The sequence below is a fragment of the Canis lupus genome, chromosome 27 (assembly GCF_048164855.1).
Source record: "Canis lupus baileyi chromosome 27, mCanLup2.hap1, whole genome shotgun sequence".
Classification (NCBI taxonomy): Eukaryota; Metazoa; Chordata; class Mammalia; order Carnivora; family Canidae; genus Canis; species Canis lupus.
Window position 1 is genome coordinate 19,370,822 of NC_132864.1, and position 21,277 is coordinate 19,392,098.

At 35.3% G+C, this 21,277-nt stretch overlaps 1 protein-coding gene across 9 annotated transcripts in view; it reads right to left on the reverse strand.

Annotated features, from left to right (window-relative positions):
- Positions 1–21,277, reverse strand: part of MED13L (mediator complex subunit 13L) — a 294,941-nt gene that overhangs the window by 82,236 nt on the left and 191,428 nt on the right. For 3 of the 9 annotated variants that reach the window (XM_072802658.1, XM_072802657.1, XM_072802656.1), the window contains exon 5: positions 1,994–2,093. The exons of the other annotated variants lie outside the window; for them this stretch is intronic. In XM_072802658.1, coding sequence (XP_072658759.1) covers positions 1,994–2,093 — 100 coding nt within the window. The remainder of the gene's footprint in view (positions 1–1,993; positions 2,094–21,277) is intronic. 9 annotated transcript variants of the gene reach the window in all.

Here is a 21,277-nt window from a genome sequence, read left to right on the forward strand (position 1 = left end):
AAGAAGGGTAATAAATTTGGTATTTGTGAAGGTGTGGTGGCAGAAACTCCAAGCATGCCGAAAGAGAGAGACAGAATGACCTTTAAATGGTACCTTCACTCCTGAGATTATTCCAATGATTCCATATCTCAATTTCCATATAAGCCATACCTATTTATAAATATCCCACATGGACTGATTACTCAGAGGCAGATAGAATACTGAAAGGCAAAGCACATCAAATTATAAGGGGAAGGTATACTGAGACAGAGTAAAGAGAAGTACCTTGAAGACCCTATTCTGAAACTTGAAATGTATATTGCTGGTAAAGCCACAAATGCACGCATTCTTAAATCAGTCTTCCAAACCAAATTCTTCTGCTCTCCCTTTATTACAAGGATTACTGTTTGAAAGCAGAACTTATATGAAGACCTACTTATAAAAGCAGCAATATAAGAGTGGTGAATAAACAGAAATTTATTCTCCCTGGAAAGGAAACATGAGGCTGATAGCCTTCAAGAGCAGCATCCTGTCAGCCTGAAGTATCAGCCTGTGAGTTGAAATGAAAAAGAAAATCAATACTGTTTGAATAGAAATAGTTATAAAAAGAAGAAATTCTCCTCGGGTATGGTGCCATTACACTGTTTACCCTCAAGAACTGAAGTTTCAATTCAATTCTGCTGAGGATAAAGGGCTGCATTCATCCACCGTTAGCTGATGTTCATCTTGAACAATATACTCACACAACATAAACTTTTAAATTTCTTATTCACAAATACTTAACTTCTGTGCCTGAGGTCATCATTGGTAAGAATTCCTAGAAATATTCTTTCTCTGGTCTCCTTTGTCAGCTACTCTGCAAGAACTACCATCTTAAAACTCAATGGATAGGTCTATCCCTCTACCCATTTAATCATGATAGGCTGAATCCCCTCTGCATCAATTAAGCACACAATAGCGTGCAGTACATAAAAACCACAATAAGCAATACAGAAAAAAGGATTAAAGCCATGAAAAATGTATTAATTTATTCTCTACAATGCACTTGTAATTCTTTCACTTCCAGTCAAGATCACAGTACAGTTTAATAGTCTGGTTCAGGGACCAATTAATCCTTTTATATTTAAATCAATCACTGACTCCTCTCCGAATAATTTAGCTTCTACATGCTGCCTCCCATTTGATGTCTTCAGGGAAAGAGCACAGTTAACACTATGTGGCACATTAATCATGTTTGGTAATAGAAAAAGAAATGCAGTATCAGAGAAATCTCATATGGAAAGTAGAGCATGCTCTAAAATATGTTAGCATAACCATTATACGTGCCATCTTTTTCTTAATTAAAACAGGCAAGTTAAACCTGGAGCCCAGACTGCACCCTTCATCTAGCTCTCCATTGCATGTATGCACGGATATACTTATTTTATGTATAAAATATATATCCAGGAATACAACCATTCTATGCAACACATTTCCCTCCATTGCTGTCAGATTCCTCTCTCCCATCCCAACTAACAGCAGGATGACTTGATGATGCCCCAACAGTGGGAGAGGGGGGAAAAGTAACAGAATAGTGAATATTTTACTCAAACTGGCATGTGTTTGGCACCTTGCCACAAAACTGTGTCCTTTTCCTTGAATGACTCTGAAGCCTAATAAATGGGGTTAATTCGATGCAATAGTTAGGTATCATCTAAAGATTCTTACCGCTGCATGTAGAGCAGATGTCCATGTTTTAAGAATATTTTCTCTAAATGAATAGATCAAGAAAGCACTGAGAGTTCAAATGACTGTGAGTGACGACACTGTACTAAATACTACTCCTTACTTTGACCAACAGCAAAAGAAGGTCTTCTTTTTCTTTCCTGGATCTTATTCACCCCAAGAGTAAGTCAACTCTGTATTCTAGTGGCCACACCATGGATTACAAATGCATGATTTAGCTTCAGAAATTTCAAAGCAAACATAAGCACTTTTCAAATGGTTACAAGTAAGTGTTTTTAAAAATCTTAACTGGTCAACTTTGTATGTAGATCCAGCACTGAAAAAAGTAGTCTGTCTTGGCATAACTTGAATGCACTGCTGACCCAGAAGCTCTGCCAATTCAAATGATTCTAAAGGGAAGAAAGCACACAGAGAATATTAACTCTGTGTTCACTTGACTCCAACCAGACATATCAAATGGTTAAAGGTTAGGATCAGCTCTGTCATACTAGTGAGAAGAAGAATGAAAAGAGAGGCCATGCTTATAAGTAGTAATCCAAACTCACAAACATGTATGGCATCTAAAGACAGAAATTCAAAAGGTTGACTACTTTCACTGTCACACCAAAAGAGTATTTCTGAGTGTGTGAACTATGACAACCTTTGAGAATCTGGTTGACAACCATGACCTACAAAAAATCATTAGGTGTAAAAATATTGAGTGTTATATCTCTGTTCCCCAGAACAATCGTATCAGAGAAACACTTGGAAAGAGTATAAGTCTTTGGTCTGTTTTTTTAATCTCAGAATAGACCACCACTTATGAAGATTAAACAAATGGACCAAGCTCGTCAAAAATCTTGTCCACAGAATACGAAGTCACCAGCTAACAAGCTACCATTAGCAGGGTATGTTTGCTTTGTGTTGATTTCACAGTGATTATATAAGAGAAGTTTGTGTGGATTCATTCACTCTCTCCTATCTCATTTCCCCTTACTAAGCAAGAATTGAAAGTGTTACACAGAGACATAGAGCTGGTAAGAGACCCTACAGATTAACTACAAAACTATAATATACACAAATCCCAGCATTTAATGCAGGGGTGGGGGGGGGGGATTTCCTGTACGTGTTTGGGTAAAATGCACTCCGATATTTCAGGATTGTACATCTCAGATGGTGAATCCCAAGAGGGAAAATGCTACATGCTCTTTCTGGATTCAGTTTAGGATAGTGTTCAAAACAAGATCATAAAAAGCCTGACACATTCATTTTGAAACTGGTGTAATCTTTCCTTTCCTCCTCTTGTCTGCTTTTAATCTAGTTGTCCCAGTTCTGGGCTCAGGTAGCACTGATGCCCTCTGGCTGATAAAACAAATGAAAGCTTCACCACATCCCTGAAGGGCTCCACTCTCAGGCTCAGTGCTCATCTGAGCTGCTCTGGAAAATTCCCTCTGACCATCCTGCAGCAGACACTGTACTCAGCTTCTGAATGAGGATCTCAGGTTCTTCTTAAGAACTCCTAACCTGATAGGTTCTCTCTTCCTTTACTAGGCTGTGTGGGTTTGTGACTAATTGCTCTTTTATCTATGGACAGCAAGTACTAAAAACTATGGTGTGACCACAACATGCATCACAGCTTATTTGAAAAGGCTCATATAAAAGAGAAATGTTCTTCTAGACATCTCACACTTATTATAATTTGATCATCACCAGATTTTCAGATAAATAATCCAGTAAGCGTTGTGATTACTAAATAGAATCCAATTTAGAGTGGCTATTATATCAGCAGCCATTTTTAGTCAGACAAGTTACAAGTAAAAAGAAAAATGAGTAATGCAACAAAAAGTCCAAAGTTTTAAACTAGCTTTTCAAATCACCAATAACGACGTATTTTAGGTACATACTAGGTAATTGATTAGTAAAAATTAGGTGAATAAATGGTGACATTTCTAATAATATATAAAACGTATTCTGGAAAAGACATCCTTAAAAAAAAGAAAAACGGGCTTATATAGCATCTTACTTGTATAGCCAATACTAAAATTCAGTTTTATTATTCTCTATATACTCTTTAACATACTATGTCCAAGTCAAAATATGATAGGCTGGTTTTTAGTCATTCACACAAAGGAAAGAATTCTTGATTATTCTCTTATTTTCAAAAGTTGAATCTGTTAATTTTAAATAATCACTGTGAAAAAACAAGTAAATACAAACATGCTGAGTATCAACATGAAAGGTACTGGAATGCTCCTTTACTAACCAGTTTAAAAAAAAAATCACACAAAAATTAAAACTGAGATGCAAAATCCAAAGCCAAATGGATATGATAATACTACCTTCCAAAATAATAGCTGCAATGGCCATTTAAAAAGAAGTTTTGGATATTTAATACCTTTAATTTATATTGTCATTTTCTTTGTTAAATGGAATGAAACACAACTCTAATGGTACTTTATATATATTAGAACATTTTAGCAATTAACATAAAATTTAGTAAAAATATGGACATATAATTAAATAAAAGATCAATTGATAAGGGAAATTTTAATAGCGGTAGAAATCAATAGAGTGTTTTTCATTTCCACAATTTCTTTTTTAAAAGAAAGAAAAAAGGGACGCCTGGGTGGCTCAGCGATCAGGCGGCTGCCTTCAGCTCAGGTCATGATCCCAGGATCCGGGATCGAGTGCCGCATCGGGCTCCTGTGAGGAGCCTGCTTCTCCCTCTTCCTGTGTCTCTGCCTCTCTCTCTCTCTTTCTCATGAATAAATAAATAAATCTGGAAGAAAGAAAAGAAAGAAAAGAAAAGAAAAGAAAAGAAAAGAAAGGAAAGGAAAGGAAAGGAAAGGAAAGGAAAGGAAAGGAAAGGAAAGGAAAGGAAAGGAAAGGAAAGGAAAGGAAAGGAAAGGAAAGGAAAGGAAAGGAAAGGAAAGGAAAAAGAGAAAAAAGAAAAAGCAAAAGAGGAAGGAAGGAAGGAAGGAAGGAAGGAAGGAAGGAAGGAAGGAAGGAAGGAAAGAAAGAAAGAAAGAAAAAGAAAGAAAGAAAGAAAGAAAGAAAGAAAGAAAGAAAGAAAGAAAGAAAGAAAGAAAGAAAGAAAGAAAGAAAGAAAGAAAGAAAGGAAGGAGAGAGAGAGAAAGGGACAGGGTAAAGGGAAGGAAGGGAAGGAAAGGAAGGAAGGGAAGGAAAGGAAGAAAAAAAAAGATAGTGACTTTCTTTGCTCAACACCCAAGAAGGACATCTATCCAAATTAAGCACCTGACAAGAACATGAAAAATTTAAGACATAAATATCAAGTTAGCTGTATTATAGCTTTATATGAAAATGTTATGGATAGCAAAAAAAAAAAAATACTATTGCTTTCATTTTGTTTTATAAGTGGGTTTTCTATACCCAACAAATCTGCATAGGTAAGCTATATGGTATAAGCAACATGTTTCAGATAGTCAATATAATTTAAGGTAAAATAATGTGAGTGATTAAAAACACAAAATTAAAATAGATTAAGATAATAATGAAATAGGGACTCATGTGACACTATCTCAAAGCTGTTCCCAACGATACTCTCCCAAAGCCACCTAGACAGATGGAGGGTCTCTGACCAGCATTCCTTTTCCCATTCCTTCCTCCCTCCAGCAAGGTCCTCCTGAACTAACCTCAGTCCTCAATACTACCAGAACACTTGTCCTTTCCCTTCTCTCTGTAAACTTGTACATCCTATCTGAAACATGTAAAAGTTAAGTTAGAGTCCCAGTATTCCCTCTTGCTTTCTCTTCAAGAGAAGTTAAGGGAAGCTTTCCTACAGCATTTACTGAATATGTGGGTTTTTTTTTTTTTTTGAATGTGTGTTTTTATTCAGGTTAGTTTTTACTTGATTTTATGAAAAACTTCTAGTTAAGAGTTGTACTTGCAGAGATACATGTTACTTTTAATCGTTCCATTTAAAACCCCATTTATTACCATTTAAACAAACGAGAACAAACATTTTGAAGAGAACAAGTAAATCCATGGTTATCACTAGTCACAAAGGTTAATGAAAGCAGTACTAGGCTGCACTCTTGAAACTGAGAACTGGAATAGTTATGATGACAACTCCTCAGAAGTTAACTGTACACCACAGTGGGCTGAACCAGGGGTGGTAACCTAACCCACTCTGCCAATCAGAATTCCTTTCCTAGTACTAGAAACTTGGATAGAAAGAGTGAATTAAAATCTCTCCAGAGACTGTATCAATTAGAACCTGTAACTCTGAGATTTGCAACGGATCTGGTCAGATACCAGGGGTAGTATGAGGTTGAGGGCAAGAGGAAGAGGGTGTGTGATGACGTACAGGGAAAGGAGTAGTTAAAATATTAAAAAGTTCAGAACATGACAGTTAAAATGGAAAGGAAATTCATTTTACAGGTAAACAAACCAAGAAGTATCCCTGGTAATACTACTATCTGGGAACATTCTTTAATTGGTAATAGTTATGATATAAACTAATCTATAGACCAGAATAAAGTTTTGTCTTTTTAAATATCAGAAAAACTTATTTTTCTGTCTGAAAAAGCACAGAAAAATGAGCTAAGTTATCCACATCTTGCAGCCTTTTCTTAGGCTTTTTAACTGGAAGGAAGGGCAGTGAATCAAGTTAGTCATTATCATTACTGATTTCTATTTTTTAAATCATTGTGTCTTTTAATAGTTTTTTAAAACTGAGGAGACACAATGATATTCTAGTATTCTTGCATTATCTTTACTTAAATCTTGTTCCCAAGGAAACAGCTAACGACTCAGTATCAGACCCTGCATAATTATTGACTACAAAGGAAGTATATATATACTACAATGAGACATTTGCTCTTTAGCAAAATGAAAATGACCCACTTGTTTTTTGTCTTAATATTAAACAAAAGTCTCTGATTTCCATATACAGACCGTACCTTTAACTAGATAGGTGCTAACAAAAAGAGGTTACATTACTTAACATGGTTTTGCCTGGAAGAATGTTACTATTTTCAGTGGCATTCTATTCTAGATTAAAACAAAGACACAACTAAAACCATTGTTATTTTTAGGCACTTAGCGACTGCCTCTTTTGGAAGAGGCTCAGCTTTGAAGTCATTTCTGTTAAAGCATAAGTGAAGATAACTGCTCATACACCATCATGGATGAACATATTTCTCATGATCAAAAAGCCTGAAATTAAAATGAATTAAAATTTAAAATTTACATTTTATATTACCAAAAAAGCACTAATCTTCTTGAATATATTATATAATTTTCTATAATATTAACAACAAATCTTCTACCTTTTTAAATCAGTCTTTTTTCTAAAGGAAGCACTAAAAATGTTGGCATAGCAAAAGAAACAGTGATACATGAATCACTTGCAGAGTTAAGAAAAAGTAAATGAAGTGTGGAGAGTTCTTTTCCATACACTGTCAAAACCTCTAATTTACACTTCTAAATAAATGCTTTCCGTTAAAGATTTACAAATATTCAAAGCAGGCAGTTGTAACTATATATGTAAAGTACTGGATCTAAAAATATACATACATGGACATTTTTTTTAAAGATTTATTTATTTATTTATGATAGACAGAAAAAGAGAGAGAGAGAGGCAGAGACACAGGAGGAGGGAGAAGTAGGCTCCATGCCGGGAGCCCGATGTGAGACTCGATTCCGGGACTCCAGGATCGCGCCCCGGGCCAAAGGCAAGCGCTAAACCGCTGAGCCACCCAGGGATCCCCATACATGGACATTTTATTTTGCCTCAAATATTCAAATGATAAAGGAAGGCCAGCCAACTGAAAACTTAGCCTCGTTTACCACTATATTTTATAAACTAAAATAAATATTGATTACAAAAATACCTAGAGAATAAAATTTGAGGGCAGGATTTTTCAAATGGTAAGGGTTATAAAATCAGTTTAGTGGATTTCAATCAGTATTTTTTAATTAAAAATAAATGTTTAGAATAGAAAACAAAGAGATTTTCAGGCTTGTTTTAAGAAAGAAGAGACATGAACACATGTATACTGGGTTGCAATGTAAGATCTATTTCTTTGAATGCAATCAAGAAAAATTTGGAAGTTCTTTGAAAGATCAAATATTGCAGTAAACCTCATTTTAATATCTTGATAGCATGAAGATTTTTCATTATATTGGCCTTTTAAAATGTTCTGTTAAAGCCCCAAACCATAACTGGCAACTAAATTCTTCCAGGTAAAACTTCATAGAAGTTAAAATTTTGACTCCTACACAACACAAGATGTGGAAATCTTCCCTAATATTGGTACCTTAGCAGACCAGGACAGTATACACATTTAGAAAATAATTGAGAATAGACATAAAATCTGAAAATTGAAATGACAATTTTGCCAAAATTTTTTTAGATAAATCTGCATGCTATAAAATTTCTCTGTGTACACATGGAACAGGAACCATCAATGCTAAAAGTTCTTTATAAACTAAATGTATCTACTGGATGGGAAATTAAAAAGAAACACTACTGAGACATTCTAATAACCAGTGGCAGGAAGCCAAGCCTGGCTAATACAAAAGCAGTAAAATTAACTAAAGACTTCTCTCCATGAATTAAGAGCACATCCTACTTTGAAGATAGTAATTCTTTTTTTTTATTAAATAGTTATGCAAGCTCCATTTGTAGTTAAATAATCTATAGATTCATCTGTTTAAGAGAAATACACATCCTTAAAACAATATACACACATCATTCAAACTTAATATATTCTTCAAACTTAATAAAAATGTTCATTTTTCAAAAACTTAACAATAAACTTTTAAAATGTACATTGTACAAAAACCATATGAATAAAACATACACAAAAATACCTAAATTAGAAGCCAGTGTTTATAAAATCAAACCCTAAGGAAATGCGTTGTAGATTCTTCTACATCATCAACAGTTCTAACAGAATTAAAACATAAATGAATATTACATAAGACTTTAACATCAAGAAACAGAAGACACATCCCTCAAAAAATTAAAAATAGAACTACCATATGATCCAGCTATTCCACTTCAGGGAATTTATCCAAAGAACATGAAAACACTAAATCAAAAAGATATATTCACTCCTAAATTCATTGCAGCATTGTTTACAATAGCCCAGATATGGAAACAACTTAGGTATCCATCCATGGATGAATCAAGAAGATATATATATATATATATATATATATATATATATATATGGATACACACACACACAATGTAATACTACTAAGCCTTAAAAAAAGAAGAAAATCTTGCCATCTGTGGTTATGGATGGACCTTTATTCATACTCAATAAAATAAGTCAGATGGAGAAATATAAGCATGATTTCACTTACATAAGGAATCAAAAAAAAAACAAAAAAAAAGCAAAACAAAAACTCAGAACAGACTGGTGGTTACTAGAGGGGAAGGAGACGAAGAGGTTCAACTGTACGGTGATAGATGGGCAACTAGACTTATGATAGTGATCGATTTGCATATTTTAGGTGTATAACATTATAATTCAGTATTTCTATAAACTGCTAATTGATCACCAATTTTACCTCAATTAGAAAATGTATTTTGCTAAGATACAATAACAGAATGCAATTAATTAGTATTTCATTTAAATAATTTTTTAAAACTAGAAATATATTTTTACTTTCCCATAATTAAATAGTCTGTATGGACTCTTTTAAAATCATACATGAGGGATCCCTGGGTGGCTCAGTGGTTTAGCGCCTGTCTTTGGCCCAGGGCGCGATCCTGGAGTCCCGGGATTGAGTCCCGCGTCGGGCTCCCGGCATGGAGCCTGCTTCTCCCTCCTCCTGTGTCTCTGCCCCTCTCTCTCTCTCTCTCTCTCTCTATGTCTATCATGAATAAATAATAAATAAATCTTTAAAAAATAAAAAATAAAAAAATAAAATCATACATGAAAAATTAATTCTAATTAGCCTAGATATTAACTCTGTCACTGAGAAGTAAAAGTCAACCGCAAAGAGTAAGGATAAATGGCAACCAATTATATTAAAAGAGGTAGCTACTGAGAAGACAGATCAAAAGATAGGAGGACAAGGAATAAGGTGAACCATAACCTGCTTTTAGCATTTCAAGAGAGGTGTATGTTATGAAATCACATGCCAAAAACTTCAAATTCTAGCCTGACCCTCAATTTAACAGCAGCTGTAGCCAGTTTTCAGTTTTTGAAGTCTAAAACATATTATGTGCTTAACTACCAAAAATATACTTCATAAAGCAAAGAAGCAGAAAGACAGCTTCTTGGGGTAAACATCTTGCATGATACCAAGGACTCATTCGAGGGTACTGATTAGAATTCAAGGCTGTGTGTGACTGATTTCTTTTGTTACCTCAAAGACATGGCCTGATACACAGGACAGAGAGACAAAAAGGTCAGATTATAAGGATGATGAAAGTAATTAGGAAATGCAAAGGTTGAGAGGGAGTGTTGTTAGGTCTTAGGAAGTGGGTCTTACTGAGTCAGAAATCCAATTTTGGATGCAGAGAGGCATCTACTTGGTTATGCAGTAGACAGAACCTAAAGGCATTAACTAATGGGGAAATTGCTCCAAGATTTTACTAAGCTGTGCTACAGAAATTAATTCTTCATCACCCACTGAGAAAAATGTCTTGATGTCATTCTAAAAGGGTGTTAAATCAATTGTGATCTTTGTAGGGGAAAAAAGCTGGAAAGCATCATTCACTCTTAAATGTCAGCCAGTTAAGAACAAAAATCACTAATCATGTGTTGGACTCTGGTTTGCACTACATGGTTTTGACAAGTTAACCATTCCAATCTTCTTGTGCTTAACCTACCATTACAGCTCAAGTCTCCTAGACACACTTATAAGCTTGGATAAGGGAGGGGTTAAACAGGGTACTGGATACATAGAAGTTAAGCAGCTATGAAAATTAATAAGGAAGAATTTACAAGAATAATTTAGAAATGAAAATTGAAGAGTTTAATGTATTTTGATTAAATGAGAATGTCAAATACATTTCCATAAAACAATGGTCAATGTAATAAGTAATGTAAGGTAAGCCTCACCATTACTACCTTGCAAAAGTGCTAAAGAAGCTAAGATGTTTTCTAGAAAATAAGCTAAATAATCCATTAGTCCATTTATTATGCAAATATCTAGCTTTCTGAAAGATTTACAGAAAACATTTTCTTCATGTGTCAGACACTATGTAAGAAATCAAGAAATCTACAGTACTAATTTTAGAATTTCTTATTAAAGAAAAAAATTCTTTTTTATTGGGTGGCTTCTAAATTCTTGGAAAGATGTCACATGATTAGGGAGTTACAAACATGAATAAAACATAATCTTTATCGTTAAGGAGCTTATATTCTAGGAGAAAATATGAAATATGGCTATTGGTAAGTAAAATAGAGAGTACAGAGAAATACCAGAAGAAAGGTATAAGTTTCTATAAAATTTCAGAAGAGATGATTCTAGCTGTGAGAATCAAGAGGCTTTGTGGAGGACATAGGACTAAAGGTGAGCCTTGAAGGATTTTTAGGAAACTAAAAGGTTAGGAAGACATTGCAGGAACGAAAATACTAATTAGCAGCTAACATTTATTGAGTGCTTTCTTTGCCCGTCACTAAGTGCTTTACATATACCAGTAATTCCTAGGATTCTTACAATAACTCTGAAGTAGGTATTATATTGTTATCTCTACTGTGAAGTGACGAGAAAACAAAGATACAGAGAGTTGAAGTAACTTGCCCATGGTCACAGTTTGCCAAGTGCAGAACCATGTTTCAAATTTAGATCAGGCTGAGGAAAGATCATTCTCAAAGCAGCACTGAACTTTATAACCTTACCTGAATGGCATCAAAAAGACACATTTTATTTTGATAACTGTAGGCAAAAGGTTTTCCACTAGCTCACTGAAGCTCTTTTTCCTTTATAATGTTCATTACAATTATGTTAGTATCTTGATTTTGATGATAATACAAACTCAAGAGGGTCACAGAGGCAAAGGTAGAGCACAAAGGCAAACTTCGGGATGCCTGGATGGCTCAGTGGTTGAGTGTCTTCCGTAGGCTCAGGGCATGATCTCAGAGTACTAGGATCGAGTTCCACATCGGGCTCCCTGCATGGAGCCTGCTTCTCCCTCTGCCTGTGTCTCTACCTCTCTACCTGTGTGTGTGTGTGTGTGTGTGTGTGTGTCATGAATAAATAAATAAAATCTTAAAAAATAAAAAAAAAAGGCAAACTTCATCCTTGGTCCACAAGCCCAGTGCTTCATCACATCCACCTCTTCTTTTAAATTAGAATGGATATTTAGCAACTGTGTTCCACAAAGCGCAAGGGTTTCTCAGCAATGCCCCCACAGTGTACCAGAGAAAGGTTTTCCAACCTCACCCTCCACCACATGTCAATGCAAATGGCAATCAGTCACACAGTTCATTTGAAAAACAGTTCTACAACTAAAATGTAACAACCATATTACACATACACCAAAAAAAAGTCTTAGGTCTAGTTACCTTAACCTCATTTCCTGTTATTTTTTCTGGTCCTCTAACTGTAGTATCCAAATTCTACTCAAACAATATCAAATCTCCATCATCATCTAAATAGTCTTTCCCTTGTTTCATGTGTGGGAAACCCTCAATAAAAAACAACCTATATTCATAATAAAATCCAATTTAAGACAACAACCAAATAACAGTGAAAATTTCCCAATACTACCCCCACCACTCTACCTGCATACTCTGTAATTATAAGCTATTCAGACCTCCAAGACTGTCATGCTTCCAGGCATGTTGAGTACTTTTCATTTGTACATGACTTTTTTTTTTTTAAAGATTAGCTTTCAAAAGTAATCAGAAAAGAATACTTTTCACACTACCATTAATAAATAGACACATAAATCCATGATTCTGTCAAGTTGAAACTTTTGTAAAGTAACACAATCATTAGTAAAAAGTTCATGGGTACCAAAATGGTTAAAACAATTAAAATAGGCAATTCTCAATGCTGACAAGGATACAGAACAACAGAAACTTTTTGCATACACTGCTGGTGAAAGTCTAAATTGCCATTTTGGAAAACTGATGAACAATACCTATTAGAGCTGAATATGTATTTACTACTCTATGACTCAGTAATTCTACTCTTAAATATATACCCAATAGAAAATAAGGAGAAGAATGTTCTTAGAAGGATTATTCACAGTAGCTTCAAACCGTCAACAAATGTCAATTAATTGTGGTATATTCATACCACAGATTATACAGCAGTAAGGATGAACAAATTATAATTGAATACAACATAGATGAATCTCATAAATATAACATTGGGAGAAAGGAGCCAGACACAAAACAGCATATACTGTTCCATCTAAATAAAATTCAAAAACATATAAAACTTAACTAGTTTACATGTAATGCTATTGAGATATTGGTTCTTTTGACAGGAGGCAATGACTAAGAGGAGACACAAAAGAGGCTTCTAGGATACTGGTAATGTTTCATTTCTTGATCTGAGTGCTAGACTAAGAATGTATTCACTTCATGAAAGTGGACTGGAGGGACACCTGGGTGGCTCAGTGGTTGAGTGTCTGCCTTCAGCTCAGGGCGTGATCCCGGAGTACCAGGAAAGAGTTCCACATTGGGATTCCTGCATGGAGCCTGCTTCTCCCTCTGCCTGTGTCTCTGCCTTTCTCTGTGTGTCTCTCATGAATAAATAAATAAAACTTAAAAAGAAAAAAAGAAAGTGGATGGAACCAAACAGTTTTGATGGGCAAAACATGTATATTTCAATAAAAAGACTTTTAAAAATTCCAAAAAGAATAGGACTATTTATATCCACTTGCAAACTGGTTAACTAGAAAACATGCAACTGAGAATATGTTAACATAGATTTATGATCCCAACTATCATTGAGACTGAGGAGGCAAAATATATTCACATAAGAAGTTAGTTCTTTAAAAAAAAAAAAAAAAAATTCCCTCCTGAGGCACCCAGTGGCACATTTAGTTAGGCATCCAACTCTTGATTTGGCTCAGGTCATAACCTCAGGGTTGTGGGATCGAGCCCCTACAGTAGGCTCTGCTTGTCCTTCTCCTTCTGCTCCCCCTCCCTACTTTCTCTAAAAACAAAAACCCAAAAGCCAAAACACAACAACAACAAAACAGCATTCCCTCCTATGAAGACCTATATTTTAACAATGTTTCCAGTTGGCTTTCCAATGTTGGAGCACAGCACTAATGGATTTTAGAGGGGGAACGGGTCTTAGAAAATGCCATGATCACTCCCCAAAATACTAATTTGCCAACTTTAATAAGTTTCACCAAATACTTGAGATATAATCATGAGCTCCAATTATCAAAGAACAACAGCAAAGGACTAAAACCAAGATCTGGTGGGCAATTTAGAAGCTGCTGGAAGCTAGAAGATATGTTTGTTAGAATAAGACCCTTAACATAACACTCTGAGTAATACAGAGGAGTGGTAAGCACAGGAATTATAAGCAAGGGTGTTAGAATCATACTCAAATTTGATATCTGGCTATATTACTAACTAAATGTAAAACCTTACATAATAAGCTACTTGATTTTTATCCTCACTTCTACAATCAGTACAACGAGACCTATTATAACCAAGGATTACTGTTAGGTTTAAAGGAGAGAATATATTTGTAGACGTATATACAGAATACACAGTGGCTATGATGGTGGAACGATGATGATAATAATAACGCAGTGGTAGTAGTGTTCTCAACATAAGATACAAGCCCAAAAGAACTGGATCTGAGGGAGAAGTATCTGTTTTTTGAAGTGGTTTTCTAGGGTCACAGAGGGCATGAAAACAGTTAAGTATACCCAGAATAGCTCTGAGGACTTTCATAAGGAGAGAACTACAATCTCGCTATAGAATACCATAGTGTTTAGATAATTTTCTAGCCATAGTGTGTGTGTGTGTGTGTGTGTGTATATATATATACCATTAAGAATAAGAATCAGTTCCAACTATTGCTGGTGATGAGAAACTCACAACCTAACTACATTTGTTTTATTTGAATTCTCCAAGTAGCAATGAAATGAGTAAGAGAATCATCATCAGATAAGACTCTAACATTCTTTAAGAAATTACTTTTTATCTAATCTTAAATGATTGCATAATTACAGGATAAAATTAATATCTTGGGTACTAATTCAAATCGCACTTAATGATCCTAGAGAAATGAATTACTAGAGATAAATGACAAATTCTGCTTTGGTTTCTGATCTTTATTTCTTTCCTTAAAACTTAACAGACCTCTTTAATTTGTCTTTCTAACTTGGCAGATTTACTAAAATCTAAGATCTGGAATATACTGCAGTTATTTACATGTATTTGGTTATCATATTTCCTTCACAAGTGACATAAATGGCATAACAGTCAAATAATTCTGGTGAAGGAATAAAAATGGTTTTTCCCTCCCCAGAATTAAATATATAACTATGTGGAACAAAGTTAAACCAGAAACAAAAGTGACCAACAGCAGAATCCCTGGAGAAAACTAGTGGAGTCATTTAACAGAAAATGAAGTTAGCTAACACCTGAAGGAATTATCTTAGTAGATTATTCCAAGTTGCTCAAACACACAAGCCTATAAAATAAAGCCCTATGAGGCAGACAAGAGTCCCAAAGAGATTACATTTAATAATCCTCCTGAAATGGCAGAGGCACATTCCACACGAAGGATACAATATACTTTTAAAGGATGACAACACAGGAGCAGTAAACCTGAGAAGAGATGCCAAATCTCCAGCATCCAAATTCCAAAGCTCTAATACGTCTCTTATTTTGTCTATGGGTAGAGCTGATTAGTTGCACTGAAAATGGTTCAATATCCACATGCCATCCAGAGTTGCATACCATCTGACTGATGCCAGAATGCCATGTCATCAGCACTTAAATTCCAGGGAGAGTTTTCTGTGCAATGATCTAATAAATGAGGATCTAGCATTCTGTTTACGACATATTGGTAACTACTCTTTTCCTGCTGGATAAGCCTGGTCTACCCCAGACTCAGACTAATGGTCTTTATTACAGTCTCTACAACAGTTTACACATGGAGATTGAAGGTCTGAATGTCAATTTCAACACCTTTATGTCCACCTGGCAAAATATGATCATTTCCTTCAATGATATTTTTAAGATTTTATTTATTTATTTATTCGTGTGTGTGTGTGTGTGTGTGAGAGAGAGAGAGAGAGAGAGAGAGAGAGAGAGAGGCAGTGACACAGGCAGAGGGAGAAGCAGGCCCTATGCAGGGAGCCCGACGTGGGACTCAATCCCGGGTCTCCAAGATCTGGCCCTGGGCTGAAGGTGGCGCTAAACTGCTGAGCCACCTGGGCTGCCCCATCCTTCAATGATTAATGTTGACTTTCAGAGGTCAAAAGTATGCCCAGATTTTCAAATATTTGGTATTCAAAATATCTAAATTTAGGGAAGAAGCTTGGTTTAAAAAAAAAAAAGCTCTGATGGTTACAAAAGGAAACTTTTTACAGGCTCATTTTAAATAACTGAGCTATCTATATCTAGTACATTTATAAATAGGATTCAGTTCATTAAAATGTATTATTTCATATGTTTTTGGATCTCGTACACTCTAAAATAGCTTTATCATTCAGTTCAGGATTCAAACAACCAAGAATTCATTTATTTTTCTTACTTATTTCTGGCTAAATCTAGAATAGAAAAGGTTTTAAACTCCTTAAAATACTAAAAAGATTCAATCACAGCCAATCAAAAAAACATGAAACATATTTTCTTCTTGATCAAGAAAAGGAAATAGCTAGCACACTTAAACTGAAAACTGTCAATTATTTCTTTATTTAACAGATTCTAAATGCAATGCATCAGACTGCAGTTAGGAGGTGAAGACCCGCCATTCCATTGGAGACACAAATCCTTATCAGCTGATGCGATCTCTCACTTTAAGAGTAGGATGAAGACACAAAAAAAATATACCTTCAGTTGTTTATTTTAAACCTAAGCAATGTTAAACTTCTAAAACTAAAAAATAGTATTTCCCTCGTACATGCTCTGGAGAGAAGTCTGTGTAATTAGTATACTCAAAAGTCTGTATATGTAGTAAAATTGAAAGATTATTAAAAGTAAAAAGAAAGTTAATGCTACAGTAAAAACTGGCAATAAAATCTTTCACTCTGTAATCTCTTGGAAAAGAATCAGACCACAGGCTGATTTTTTAAAATGTTTATATAGCTATTTTTAACTTCCAAATGTCTATCAAAAGATAAAATGGGAAACTTTTCTTTCAGAGATAACTTGCTAATAACTGTTCTTAATTCAATGTTGCTGTTAGAATAATACCACCCAATAAGGAAAGGTGAATTAGGGGCACCTGAGTGGCTCAGTGGTTGGGCGTCTGCCTTTGGCTTAGGTCGTGATCCCAGAGTCCTGGGATGGAGTCCTACATCGGGCTCCCCACAGGGAGCCTGTTTCTCCCCCTGCCTATGTCTCTGCCTCTCTCTGTCTCTCATCAATAAATAAAATAAAATCTTTAAAAAAAAAAAAAAGAAAAGGTGAAGTAGCCTTTCCTTATTACAATCTAGCCAACTAACTATAAAACAATGACAGCAAAATAGAGTATACGATATACAGACTCCCATATTCACGATTTATGTATTCTTAAATATTTCTTCACCCCTTCACTAACATTCTAGAGCACAAGCAATTTTTCATGCCTTTTAATAGATTAGATTAACTCATGACTACAAATGTAAGAAGATATATTAATTAAAAATCATAATATGGTACAAGTATATGCAAATCTTATTAAAGAAGTAATAAGGTGTTATGTATATGAAAGATACATGAAACAGTTCCCATTTATAAGTTTATATTAAATAGATGTAATAGAATAAAAACTTAAAATTTGTATGTCAAGTCTGCTTAAACAAGCTTGATTTCACAGGCAATGTCCTCCCAAAATTCTACTCTGCAGAATGATTTTTAGACCATGGAAGTGGGATCCCTGGGTGGCGCAGCGGTTTGGCGCCTGCCTTTGGCCCAGGGCGCGATCCTGGAAACCCGGGATCGAATCCCACGTCGGGCTCCCGGTGCATGGAGCCTGCTTCTCCCTCTGCCTGGAGCCTGCTTCTCCCCCTGCCTATGACTCTGCCTCTCTCTCTCTCTCTCTCTCTCTCTCTCTCTCTCTGTGACTATCATAAATAAATAAAAAATAAAAATAAAAAATTTAAACCATGGAAATGTTTTTATTCTATGAAACATATTAAATGTAACTGACTGATATTGGGGGAAGATAGCAGAATAACAGAACAGAAGAAAAAATATTGAGGAGCAAAAAAACCATAAATGAGGCACCAAGTAAAAGGCTTGAAATTACACTTCAAATCTGTTATGTATTCTTACAATTAACATTTAAAAAATTACAATACAGAAGTAATAAATCTAAATCACTGCCGTAATACTAAACATTAGTATCTTAAATAAAATACTTAGACAAATCTTTGTCTTTTCTTAAACTGCAGGGAAAAAGGAAAAAAAAAAAAAAAACCCTTCAAATGCTGGAGTTATAACACACACTTCCACAGGTAGAAGTAGGAGAGAAAAGCAATAGAAGTTCAAGATTACCAATGTAGGCTCCAAGGATATAGCCCAGAAGACCCTTCTCTGGACGTGGACCATTCTTTCTCTATCACTCATGGCTAGACCTTCAGGACAGCATCTTGTTTCTGACATTATTCAACTCGGGCATTTCTGTCTGCTGTCCACATCTAGTCCCACCAGTGAAGGCAAAAAAAACGTGTAGGGTTCTGGGTAGCCATGAAGAGGACTCAGTAAACCACTTTTTGTATTAGCAGTAGGCTAATACAAGTAATACAAGTATTATATATCAATTATAATGTGAGGGAGGAAAAAACAGTCATTGTAATTAAACATTGTTTTGGATTATCCAAGCCACTTCTTCCTTCAAACATATAAATAATCTAGTTTCATATACCTCTACAACGGACTTTCACTAACCTCGATAAATTAACATCAGCAGAGCCTAATAAGACTTATCAGGCAAATGCCTTTTTCAACTACAACCATGAAAAAAAAAATTTAAGATTTTATTTATTAAAAAAAAATAAAGATTTTATTTATTTATTCATGGGACACACAGAGAGAGGCAGAGGTATAGTCAAAGGGAGGGGCAGGCTCCACAAAAGGAACCCAATGTGGGACTCAATCCCAGAACCCCAGGATTATGCCCTGGGCCGAAGGTAGGCACTAAACCGCTGAGCCACCCAGGCGTCCCAGAAAAAAAAAAAATTTTTTTTTTTAAACTGAAATATAAGCTTTAAAATTGTGCTAACACACACACTCTTAGTGCCATTAACTGTGGTACTGCTCTGATATTACTAACAACAATATAAACACCGTTTAGTACTTATTTCTTGTGAGGAGAGGTTAACGTGAAACTTTTCTGCTCTTCAAAACTTTGGAATCTGGTACCCCAGATGTCTGGAGTATGACTGCCTGGGGGAAAAACCATGTTTGGGAGGGAAGAGGCTCTATAACAGTTCAGTTATTAAATCTTAGACTGAGAAGGGTGTTCCCAGAGTCTCACTCATACTCACTGTGTCAACCAGAGGTCTGCTTTGGCAAAGACAGACAAGGAAGACTGCTTACATACACAAGAGAACAAGTTAGCCTTCTATGGGACTGAGCTGCCAGAAGAGCCCTAACTCCTGTTTTTAAGTTCTTCCTCCTCTCACTCCTTCAGCACTATGTGAGTCCTATCAAGTACTGAGGGTGAGGACAGGGACCACGTCAATCCTGCCCACTGTTAGCTCCACTGCATCTAGCACAATGCTTAGCATTATAGTAGGCTCTTAAAAAAAAGAAAAAAAAGAAAAGAAAAGAAAAGAGAAAAGAAAAGAAAAGAAAAAACAATCTATGCCCATGTTCTGCACGCAGAGTATAATAAATGGACAGCAAGAAAGTAAAAAAGCATTTTTGCTCCCATCATCAGTGTCATATCTATCTTTTACAATCTGCTCTGAAGATACAATGTTATAATTATGTTAAATATAAGATATCACATTAATTAAATTTCCCTACAAGGCAAGATTACATGTAAATCATTTAATATCATTTCTGACCAGATCTGAGCTTGACTTATAAACAGCTGATAAGAATCTGAAGAAAATACAGTAGAATCTCCTTCTGCATTCTGGCAGCACATCAAAAAACCCTGTCCCAACAGGCGTAATATTGCATGGTCAGCGAAGAGGAAAAGTGAAAGGAGTCTTCTACTTTGCTGCTTCTCTGAAAAGGGAATCACATTAGGCCATTAAGTAGTCAGATACATTATTTTATTGCTTGCAAAACCCTTGGGTAATAAAGAATGAGTACAAATTGCCACAGGCAGTTTTGGGGGGAAAATAGTACGGTGCAAAACAAAGCCAGCTGCTCTACTGCAGCAACGAACAACTGCAGTACAGAAAATCATGCAGCAGTTGTAGCTTCTCTGCTCAAGTAGAGCACTCGGCCATGTGTGTGAAGGAGCTCTCTATACAGCAATCTATAGAATCGGGGTGTAAAGGTACAAGGAGAAGAAAGGTGAGAGAAGAGAAGAGCAGTACGGCATTTTCAAAAGCTACCTCATGTCAGATTCAGTCACCCACATAATTTCCATTCTCTTCTGGGTAAGACTCATGGGCAGCTATAGTGAAAAGCACATGTCCCTAATGTGCACACATAATGCTAAGACATAAAAATAAAAAAGGATATTTCTTTAACAAAGTCTATGATCTAAGATAACTACTTACTCTATGCAAAGAACACTAATTTCTGTTAGATCTAGTACAGGTAAATAGCAAGAAATGAGTGATTTATTTTCATGAGATTCAGAGAATAAAAAACTGGACTCAAATCATTCACCTTACCTGAAGGATGTTGTAAATGTCATATTTTCTTCTAAAGACCAACCGCTTTACTCTAACCCCTTTGTGTAATATTTTTAAGTACTATGTGAGGATTTTATTTTATACACTGCTATACTGGTAAAAAGAAATGTATGAGAATCCTTTAACACTGTGGCTATAAACAATATTAAGAGCTTTATTTTTAATTACATATAGAATCTCATTAGAAAATAATGCAAGAGTTTCATCTGTAACAGAATTCAGAAAACTCCTACTTCTGAACTTTAAGCTTTCAGTTTTCCTCATAAAGAAAAACCTCTGGAGCAAAAGAATCCACTCTACCAGATAGCTACCAACAGATGGCATTGGTGGTCACATGCAGCTGCTCCAGTACCTGCTCCTCCATCCCCTAAAGTTGGCCAGCTTTATGCTTCATTTTGAAGAGTTTTAATAAGATGATTGACCTTATCATGTTTAACAAATAGAAAAGTAGTGCAAATAAAAAATGTATGATCAACATAAAAAAGCAGAGATCATTTTAACAATTGAAAGTGATCAGAAAAAGAATGTTTGTCAGTGGGAATAATTGTGGAGGACAAAATAAACCTTGCAATACTGGAAACAATCAACAATAATCAAGAGATGAGGAAATGTTCTAAGATGGGAAAACATTACAGTGTGAAGATCAGCCTC